The 11,603-nt window shown below is 39.7% G+C and overlaps 1 protein-coding gene across 1 annotated transcript; it reads right to left on the bottom strand.

Moving 5' to 3' along the window:
* Nucleotides 1–401: 401 nt before the first annotated feature.
* Nucleotides 402–1,381, bottom strand: tcima (transcriptional and immune response regulator a). Its single transcript, XM_074670719.1, has one exon. It carries the CDS (start codon nt 1,245–1,247, stop codon nt 945–947), a length of 303 nt encoding a protein of 100 aa, XP_074526820.1. The 5' UTR covers nt 1,248–1,381; the 3' UTR covers nt 402–944.
* Between the last annotated feature and the right edge of the window lie 10,222 nt (nt 1,382–11,603).

The raw sequence follows: 11,603 nt of genomic DNA, 5'->3' as shown, positions 1-11,603 counted from the left end.
TGGTTTTGTGGAGTTTATCCATCCTCACAGGTGGTCTTTTTTTCCCCCTGCATCCAGACCACAGCATAAAGCTTCTGTCTGGTGATTCAGATTGTTGTTTACTTGGATTATCACCTTTATTTACATTTTTTAGGTTGATAAAAGTACAAAACATATCAATCCAATCCATTTTTTTAATCTTTGATTTAGATAAAGGACATATCTAGTTAATGACTCTAAAGAGCAACACATCCTTAAAGATGGATGAAAGAGAACTGTGTGCTGGTAAACAACTCTACATAGATGAGATTTTACTAACTGATCCCCCTCTCTTCTTTCTTTTTGTACAGATTCATATGAACCACATATGATCTGATGTGATGACACCAACAATGAGACAATCAGACACATGTAAACAGTCTTTTGTTATGCAAAAAGTATTTATTAAAAACGACAGCACATCATCATATCAAACCAGTGTCTTAACAAACCAGTGTCATAACAATTCTGAAACATCATCAGTGCCCTTCAAAGGGTTTAGTGTTCAAACATAATGAGGTTGTTTGACAAGGCATCTGTGCAAGACAGGCATCCGTGTTTGAGTTCTTCAGTGGACTGTAAAGTCACGTTTCAGAGCTGAGCACCAAGCTCAGCAGTATTGTGCACCTGACAAGATGCGGATCCACAGGCAGGTATTCACAGGAGGGTATAAATCAAAAGTCTCTTTTTCTCCTCGTATTCAAGTGTCTCTCGCCGGGCTCCATCAGGACCCGCAGCTCTCTGCTCAGTCTGCCAGGTGACAGCCTCCGCTTTGCTTCCCTGCGGCCAGCTGCGTGTTCAGCACCCAGTGCGTCCTCCCAGGCGACGAATGAGCCGCACAAACAGCGAAGGCTCAGTCACATCAGGAGTATTTTCACATTCGGTAATGTGAGATCCAAAGGCATCAAAAGCATCGCCCCTCACAGTCAGCGCAGTTTGAGCAGCTGCCGCACCATCCCCGCGATCTGGAAGAACTTATCCTTCTTCCGCTGCTTCAGCGCCATCAGAGCCCGGGCCGTCTCCTCCGGGTCGTGCGTGAAGGAGAAGATGCTCCTCACCCTCTCCTCTGCTTTCATGTCGCCTGTTTTCTGGAAGAGCCGCATCAGCTTGTCCTGGTTGACATTCTCGAAGATGTTGGCCACAGCCTTCTTGCGATGCGCTGTGGCGAACTTGGAGCCGTGAACAGACGGGCTGACGCGGCGGCAGTCAGTGGGCGCGTAGGTCGACATGTTGTCCCCTTGTGTCTCCACAGGATTCTCTTTCTGTGCTCCGAAGTACTGGCCTTTCAGCCTGGCGTAGGGAGCTCTGTGGTGCCCTGAAAGCTTGAGCGAACAGCAAAACAACCTTTGTCCTGAGCGTATTTATAGGGCTGAGAGGGAGGCTCATCTCATTGGTGCGCGCGCTCAGCGTGAGGCACGAGCTGTCGTAAAGCAGAGGCGCCGCCTCTCTTGTTGGAGAGTCCACATCACCTCTCCAACACACCCATAGACATCCATAGACACACGCGCAAACGCTCTGAGGAAGAGGGTTCTTTTGTTTGGAAGAATAGGGGAGACCAGGTATGGCTGTGACACTTTTGTTTAGTATCTGTATTGCTCTCATTTCTTTAAAAATATCTATTAGACGTTTATAGTAATAATGAAAGTCTGACTTTTAAACATTTTCCAGTTCATAATCGACAACTTAAAATGACATCATCAGCACAAACATTGTTTGTTTCTAAGTGCGATTCCACAGTATCTGAAGCCAAGTTGGATTTTCCCGGGAGAACATGAGTCACAGCAGGTTGACTGTAAATCTGAGCTCCTGAAGATGAACTGAGTCGAGGTCCAGGCCCAGTAACTTCTGATCTGAACCCAGCTGTACACCTATGGGGACTTCCAAAGAGACAAGCAGAGCATCATCATCCACCCAGCACCCAGGCTCTGAAAGGGGCGGTCCTTGAAGAACACAAACAGATATTTGCCGCACTAAGTCACCGATGTTCATTCTGTGACTACAAGACATGAATCTGCCTTTAAAAGTTACAGCAGCATCGAGAACATCAAGTGGCATCTGGCATACCACTTGGGGTTGAGTGGAATGTGCCAGTTCCCTGGTGGTATATTACATTTTACAAAGTGACATGCCTGTTCCATCAGTGGTGTGCCACTTGTCTAAGACTGGTATATTCTGTTTTCTAATGCCTGGTGCTCATCTAAAAAGGCATGCCTTATCACACTGACTGTTCTATTTTGGTTTTATTGACAATAAAATTTTAGTAGGAGTGAAAGTAAATATAAATGTATGGTGTGGTCTTTCATGTTGTTTTTGTGTGTCAGAGAAAACAGTGAACATTCTTGCAGCCAAACCTTTGCGTCATTGTCTTTTTTGTACAGTGTTCTGGTAGTGACTTGGTTAGCATTAGCCTAGCCTAGTCACCATGTCTAGTCTGGTTAAACTGAATGCAGAGCGTTTCTTCTTCTTCTTCTGGACTTGGCTGACTGCAAATAACTTAGATGCTTACTTACTGTACATGTGCGTGTCGTCAAATCAGTGAAACTTAATCAGTGAAACTTAATCAGTTTCATACAGTTCAAACTGCAGAACAAAGTACTTGAAAGTGTTTAAAAAAAGTTCTTGGTAATTACAGAGCGACCCCCCTCATTGAGTCATGTGGCACTTTAAAGCATTGAAAGCAGTTTGGGAACTGGTATACCAGTTTGAAAACTAGAATATGCCACTAGGGAACTGGCATAATCCGCTCAGCGGCAAGTGGCATGCCAGGTACCGCTTTTTGTTTTTGCGGTCATATAAAATACTAGATATAATAGTTTTTTATATATTTGTTTTGGCCAAAGTATCATATTTGGTACGCACATTTTAACGATACTTATCTCGTCAATATTATGAATAGTTTCCTTAAAAATAGATTCTACCCTCTTGAGGATCATTATTCTACTACAGGCAGCTGACGCTGTTTTGACCCTTATAAAAATGTCTGCTCTCATTAAATCATCCCCACTCTTTTGTTGAAGAAGAATCTGCAGTAAGAATTATATCCAACATTATTTGACAAATTATTTGAAATAAATATTTTCTGTAAAGAAAGAATGCATGTTTAATAAATAAAAAAATGTCAAAAATCTATTTAAAAAATATTTCGAATTTATCAACATGATATAAGAAATCTATCATAAACAAAAAAAACTTGGGGCAAGAGTTTTTGTTTGTTTGTTTAAAGGGTTAATAAACATTTCAGTTCCAAAAATTTAGAATTTTCTGGCTATTTTTTGAAGGGTCAAGCTTTTAAAGGTTAAAATCTTACTTTTCAAAGGGGATGCACTCATTAATGCTGAGCGCTGTATGTAGCCAACTTTCATCTCTAACATGTAACTTTTTGCTTAACCCCTTATCGCTTTAATTATTAACAATTATATAGAAAAATGTTTCATCTTACAGATGTTAAATTAAGTGGAGACTGTGAATTTAAATATATCTCACATGATAGTTATAACTAGGTTATATAATGTATAGATATGAGAAGTTCACTCTGACCAATATACTGGGACACATGCATGTCCCATATGATATGATATGATATGATATGATCCTTATGGGTTTACGACCAACAGGCATTACAGCTTTAAAAAGTCATTACAGCTACATCAAGACCTGATGGGGTATGTTGCAAATTCACAACAACAGGCATCAAGGGTTTAAAGTAGGTGTTGGTCTCTTATTGTGACACAACTGCATTGTGACTCAACACATGGCCCACACTTTATGTTTATGTCATCAAAATGCACAGAGTAAGCTGCTGAAGGAGGAGGCTGATCTGAAATAAACTCTACACACATTACTCTGTCCGACAGATTATCTTAGACTTTTGTGGAAGAAACTGAATAATTTAAAAACTATTTAAGTGAAACTTTGTTAAACTATTCCAACATAGAAAAATGCTACTAAAATAAAGCAAAAAGCAACATTTCTACATTGCTGGAACAGACTACAAATGTGATTGTTATGTGAATGGTAGTGAACATGTGGCTGGGTTCTGTTGTATACATTTTACAGCATAAACTTGTTTTCAACATGCATTGTGAGCTATTTCTTGAGCTAACTCCTGCACAGTCCTCTTCACTCTCATTTGCTTTGTCTTTATTTTTGAAACATGTAAGAAAAAAAATGAAAAAATAAAATAACTGAGGCATGAAGCACAAAGTTGATATTTGCCTGAAGTGCGTCAGTTTATTGTGATGTGGGAAACACTTGGCCGGCTTTGATTTGTTTCACCTCGGGGCCATAAGGACCTCTGGCTCTTCTGATATCCTCCAGGATTTCCAACACTTTGTAGAGATGTGTTTCTGCCCACTCCACCCATGTCAGCCATTGTTTAGCTAGCTAGATTAAAATAGTGGCTTTAAATTATCAAGGACAGATGATTTTATCCAGTTACTTTTCAAATGTAGTGATGCTGTTTCACTTACAGAAAACTTTAAAGGGAAGTAACTGATTACATTTACTCCAGTTATTGTACTTGAGTAGTTTTTGTGTACTTTAACTGTTACTTGTGTTTGAGTTTTTCTCTGTGTGACGTTTTGTACTTTATTGTATTTCATATCTCATCAGTTAGTGAGTTTAAAAAAGCAGGAAAGATCCAAGATGTCCATCAACAATGTGCCTTCAGCTGATTGGCTGACATCGCTGGTCCTGTGACCAGGTGAACTAAGGTAGAGGTGGAGAAGAAGCTGCTCATGCTGGAACCACAACAAATCCTTTCACAGGTTGGTCCTTCAGGTCAATAACTGCTCAGATAACAAGAGATCTGATAAAGCTGACTCCTCTTTCCAATCACAGTCAGCTCAACAGTAAGCCTAAACTGGGTCTTGATCAGAACAAGCCGTCCTGCAATCCGGGCACTACATAGTAAACTCTTTGCACATAGGGAGCATCAACAAAGATCAAAATAAAAACAAAGAGGAAACTCAGGTGTTCATAACTTTAACCTTAATGTGTGTTGTTGTCACATTAATGCTGTCCTGGTTTTTAGACTTCAAATATCAGCACAGGAAGAGATGATCTGCCTTTCGAGTTTAGATCTTAGTGACATTCTTTCAACCTCACTCACTTCACACCCCCTGATTTAAAACAAGTATTCAGGATTCCAAAGAAACTTTAAAGAAATGACTTTTTACTCTGTTGAAGTCAATTCAGCAGCACCCTAAGAGTAAAAATATCTTGTGCAGTAAACACTCACCACGGCTGGTAATCACTGAGTCATAATCTTAAACTTTTGGAAACACCAGCTATATTTGTCACTTTTTACCGGACAGAACCAAAGATGTGGGGGAAAAAAATCGATGAAGAAAAATTTGCTCACATCCAGGAAAAGTAATTCTTATCTCAGCACAAACCCAAACTTCACATTTCTTTCGAGCTAGTTGCTGGAGAGCACTTAAACACTGCTGACCCAGGTCACAAAGAGGAGGCACTCCATCCAAACAACAGAGACTGCATTTCAAACTTTACTGATCCACAAATCACAGAGAAACCAACAAACTGAGTGCTGCTTCCCATATCAACTGTTACAATTGCAGCAGAGCTTGGTGTTTGGGGCCTGTACCTCCAATGTCTCATAAACCAGCTAAGGAAATCCCTGCATGACGATATCATCATTTCAGCCAGTCTCATGAAGACCTAGTGAAGATCTCGAGCTATTTTAAGGACAGAGTTTTGATCAGTTTACAGACGGATTCAGAGTTTTCTACAACATATGAGTATGTCAAGTTTTGAATATCTGCTCACATTTAGTCTGAACATCCAGCTTTGTTACTTTATATCTATGTTTAAAACGTGGGAAAACAGAATACTTCCTCCTTGAGGTAGAACTAACAGAGCTTATAACTCTTTCCAAAGTGAAAACGAGCTTCAGCTGCTTTATCAGCCAAACACAGGCTGTCATTAGTTGCCTTGAGCAGATTCTTGGTAATGAAAGCATGAGACTACTTTAGCAAAAACAGCTCAGTTACTGTCCTGAAGAAGACAAATAAAATGACGGTAAACAGCCATAAATCAACTTAAACACAAGTTCCCTTTTATAACTTTTTCCGCTTGAACAAATTGGTTAAAATCTGTCCCCAAATGTCCACAGTCGTCTCATATTTGGTTTACACAGAAACAACCAAAGATGAGTTTAGTTTTGATCGGTGCAGCCAGAATTATCCTCCACAGCTGTAATATTTACATCAGGTTTAGACTCTGGCCCTTAGACAGGACGGTTAGCAAGTTGTGTTTACAAGATATCTTGGTCTCAGCAGGACAACAGATAAGGCTGTAAGGTCGTCGTCCACTCAGAGGCAACAAGTGTGAGTCTGAGTCTCAAGTCTGACACGTTCTGCTGTGTCCTTACATAAAAAGAGTCAGGAGCAATAAAGTTAGGAGAGAGCGAGAGGTCAGCAGGAGGGAGCTCCTACCTGGTATGCCCTCATTCTGCATAAACCTTAGAGCGTTGCATTGAAAAATAAACCTGTAATCTTTGCAGGATTTGAAACTTTGAAACTTTTACTTTGATCCAGCCTGTCGTTGGGTGTGGACGGAGAATTCTCGGGGCAGCAAACTGACATTTGCACCAAGTTTAAGGCATCTTCTCAAGTAAGTAGCACAATCTATAATCTGGGTTATCACTGAGAGATTACGTTGTTCATTAGGTCGTAACAAGGTTTCAGATCCACCTGGAGAATACCTTTTGGAAGGGCACCAGTCAGTCAGTCCCAGTGTTTATGACCCAGTGGTTTACTGCTCCACATGGAGGTTATGTAAAACAGAAAGGGCTATTTGCAGTGATAATTTACTCAGTTATCGCTTTCTGTTATGAAAGCTGCGTGAGACTGTTTGATGACTTTGTTGATAAATACATAACAGTTCAGGACACACAGCTTTTAAAGGAGCTGAAGAAGTTTATTTACGTTATTCTGCATCACTGAGTTTAAAGAAACTAAAGCTCTCAGAATAAAAATAGGCCAAGTTTAAAGTTTTTATCAAAACTTAAAGAAACAGTTTAATCTCATTGTTTACCTCTTATGTCACATTCATCTCTTTGAGAAACTTCAGTCTGTCTCAGAGCGTGTCAGGGAACAGACTGAGCTTCCTATGGGAAGCTGAGTGACCTGCTTTAAGCTGCAAAAAGGAGAAAGAGTTCAGTTTTTATTACTCCACTTTATCACTTTACCATTATCTGTGTTTCATTACTCCTCTGACACCACTAACATCACCTTATGTAAGGTTCAGGATCTTATTATTTATTTATATGATGCCACAAATAGTTACACCCAGTGAGCCCACTGCTGAGAGACCCCTTTTTTTCAAAGACATTCAATCAATCTTTATCTATAAAGCACCAAATTACAACAAATGGTATCTTAAAGGGGCTGTGAGGAGTTTGAAAGTGATCTTGAAAAAGTCTCTTTTCTAGATATATGCCTCACCATAATCCACACTTTAAAATGAGATTATCAGTGCCAATATCGCTGTGTAAAGGCTATTTTGAATAGCTACTTCTTAGCTTTCTGATCGGGTTGAGCAGGACCGGATTGATTTATGGCACGTCTAGGTCTACATGACAACACCACGTCAGGTGACAAAGTTTAAAAGTGAGAAGCGAGATCTGTTTCTGTGATTAATTTTATAGTGATGGTGGACACAGGAGCATAGCTGTCAGACAGGAAAAGGACAGAAGAACAGAAGAAAGCTAAACGTGAGAGTGATACAGCCCGAGCTAAAGGCTAACACAGGAGCTAAACTGTTTGTGCTAATGTTCATTCCAACCCACAGTCAGCAGTTATTCTGCAGTGGTCTGTTCAAACTTGAGAGTCTGTCAATAAATGAAGAGCGAGGTTACGTTAGCTCTGATTGGTAGATGACTGGCAGGACATAACCGGAATTCACTAATGTTAAACATTACAGACGTGTCTTTTATTAGAGCATCAGGCTGCCAGCTGTGCTAAATATAAACTGCTACTAAAATACATACAAACTGACAGTGTTTACTTGTTGTCACGTTAGCCTACAGATACACCCAGCTGCCGATAGCAGTACATAGCCAGCTACTACAATTTCTGCTTGATGTCAAGTTTCAAACTGTAGCGCTACACAACTGTACTAATAAATACCTTACCTCGGTGTGTTGTATCCAGTGAAAAGTTGACTTGAACAAAAAAAAATTGTTCCGAAACAAACACTCACCTCACCTCGATTTACGACACTGTGCAGAGACTCCAGGCCAGAAGGTGGCGAGGGAGTCACATTTAAGCAGATCCTCCTCATAGCATCTTTGAGATACTTTACAAAAATATCATCAGATCTTTACCTGCTAATGTCATCTTAACCCAGCATGAGAAGAGACCTTTGCAGTATTTATTAAGTTTGCAGTGGCAAGGAAAACCTTCCCTTTATAAGACAGAAACCTGGAGCAGAACCAGACTGATGTCAGATAGAAGTCTGCTGAGACTGTGTTGGGGTTGGAAAGAGTGGGCCACAGGGAGATTTAAAAAATATTGGTGTTGTAGCAGTGATGATGATGATGATGAGGAGGAGGAGGAGACTGTTACTAGACAAAGCAGCTGGAGTCTGGCAGGTTCACAGCAGCAGGCCGTCTCCAGCAACGAGATAAGGGAGCTCAGAGACTCCCAGAAAGATCTGTGGTCAGTGACTTTAAAAGGACATTAAAATTTAAAGTTAGTGACAGACAGGTAGAGGAGAGAGGGAAACAGGAGCTCAATTAGTCAGTCTACGCTTTTAGCAGCATGTTGAAGACCTGGTCCAGACCTGATCCTGCTTTATCAGAAAGGAAAGTTTGATGACATGAGCTAAAACCTTTCCTCAGCTCAATTAATCAAAATCAGAACCAGTGATGTTCAATGCAGTAACCCAGAAACCAACCATCACAGCTCCACAGAGAAGCTACACTAATGTTTAAAAACAAAAAACAAAAAACAACTTCATATCTAGAAGTTTCTGTGGCCTAAACATCGATCCTCAGTTTAGCAAAAACACAGCACGTCCTCAGTTTGACAATGTTTGTGTAACTTTTGAAATTCTTGAATTACTTTTAGCTTTAGGTTTTATCCCAGAAATCAGATACTGTTCCTTCTCGTAGAGTTTATCATGTCTGTTATGCGACTTCTAACTTACAGCTCAAGGGCGCCCTCTTTCAGTGGTATTATATATTTACCTGATGAGCTGCAATGTGCAGAACTGTGCTTAAAAAACATCAGGACGATGAAACGTTGATCTGATGGACTTTAAAAAGCAGTGTCATTTATGTGGCCGGTGATAATGCAGGGTCACTTCAATGTGTAGTTGCTGCTGAAACCTTATGACTGACTAATATTTACTCTGTTTCTGTGTCTGAAACAGCAGCTGGAACACTGAAGAGACACATGAAAGTGTGCTGCCTGTATGACAGATATCCTGTTCCTGTTCAGAGATTAAAAGCTGCATGGAGTAAACAAACTGATAGACAAACCTCCTGCTCATCATCCTTCACAGTGCTTTGAGGCAAAAATCAAAGTCATGAATATGACACATGGTGCATGAAGACAAATAAGGAACAGCTTCTACAAAATTAGAAAAAAAGAAAGACAGAAGGAAGGAAATGTACTTAGAAAATGACAAATGACGGCTTTTCTGATGTCAGCATGGACATCTGACGTCCCTGAAATTATTGACTTAATGCTGTGATCAGCTGACATGTGGTCAGTAAATGAGTCTGTAAATCACATTAGAGCAGTTTATGAAGGATGTTTAGTTTTTTGTGGATAGGACATGAAGTCTTCATTAGAAAAGGGCTGAACACTTTCTTGTAATATGGTCATGGGATTTTTTTTGTTATGGATGTACTTTAATATGCAACAGTCAGTCTTTTTCTGTGATGTTTTTTCTTCCTCAGAAGGTAAACATTAAAACTACACTTCCTATAAACTCATGTGAGCAGTTTTAACTGGTTGGAAGCAGACTGGTATAACCAGTAAAGCTTCTTTAGGACCTCAGAAAGCAAACAAAAGCATTATCTTTAAATCCCAGGAGCGTCTTTCCCAGCATCCACCACATGTGCCTGTTTGTCCTGCCTGGACTGAACCTGAACGTGTGTGAAAAGTAACACTGAGTTATCTAGATGTTTGTAATATGATGATTTTTTTTTTCTGTTTACATCATATACCTGGCCCAATCAAGTTGTTCATTTAAACCTGATTAATTGATGCATAATGAAATCAGTTCAGTGATTTTTTTTTTCATTTTATATTTAAATTTGAAACATTTCCCTCACATTTTATTCAGATCAAATCATCTTTACCTTTCTGGACTCATTGCACGAAAAAGATTGAACATATAGATAAATCCTGTGAGATAAGATAAATGTGCACCACATCACATGCTTCATGAACCAACCCCAACCCCAGAATATATCATTTTTTCATTTAGCAATAAGACAACTTCTGTATCTAGGGGCTTAGTCGTCATTGTAGAAGTGAGGAGGTCAAATTGTAGATGTTGTTGGGATTCAATCCCAAAACTGTCAGGGCTCAGCAGGGAGGATCTAGGGGCAGACTAACTCAAAAAAGGTTCATAAAACAAAACTTCCAAATCAAGTCTAGAAAAACTCTACAAACCAAAGAAACCAACAAAAAAATCACACAAAGAAGAAAATCCACAGGAGAAAAAAAATCACAAGAAAGAACAAGGCATGGCAGGACAAACGGACCAGGAACTAAAAAAACACAGAGACTGAGGAGTCAAAGGGTGAATCATCACTGGTGAAACTGTGGAAGATGTAACACTTAGAAAAAAAACTAATAACCCAAAGACATACGGGATAAAGCCACAAGACAGATAAACACAAGACACACACATACACACACACACAACAAAAAGGCCAACATATGACAGGATGAGACCAGACACACAGAGAGCAAGAACTACAAAATAACACAGGAAAACAAGACAAGAATCACTAATACATGGACAGAGGGTACACAGAAGCACAAGACTAATCCAGAAGACAGAAACACTAAGAATTCCATAAGAAAACATATAATGTATATTACAAAAAAAACAGAGTTTTAATTACATTTTTTTTTCTTGATTTTATTAGTTTGAGAAGACAAGCAGCTAGGAAGTCTTCTACAGCCTCAGTATGGAGATGGAGATTATTCTTCTTTTATAGTATAACTGCTTGCAAACATGCCCTTTCAGCATGTTTGATGTCTTTATTTCCTCTTTTCTTTCCTCCACCTTTTGAACACCAGAGACAACAATAGAAACCAGCTTTAGCTTTTTTTTTGTGTGTGCCATTGTTGATCGAGCACTTTACTTGAAATTAACTGGTGTCCTACATTCCCTTTGCCTCCTCACATCTCTGCTGGTTGTCAGAGATTACCGTGATCTCTACAGCTGCTGTGACCCCTTTTCTATCAGAATAATGCAGATTAAAAAACATTTATAGAAACAGTGAATAGAAAGTGGTCAGAGAGGGTCTAAAACAAGCTTGAAGCCATGTGGAATGTTAGATAGAGCGGGGTCTTCTCGATTTATTGGGTTCTTTTTTT

This window comes from Halichoeres trimaculatus, unplaced genomic scaffold, assembly GCF_033239565.1.
Source record: "Halichoeres trimaculatus isolate MK-OKI-2021-1 unplaced genomic scaffold, fHalTri1.1 fHalTri1_scaffold_5, whole genome shotgun sequence".
Taxonomy (NCBI): Eukaryota; Metazoa; Chordata; class Actinopteri; order Labriformes; family Labridae; genus Halichoeres; species Halichoeres trimaculatus.
This window is presented reverse-complemented; position numbering and strand designations above follow the sequence as displayed.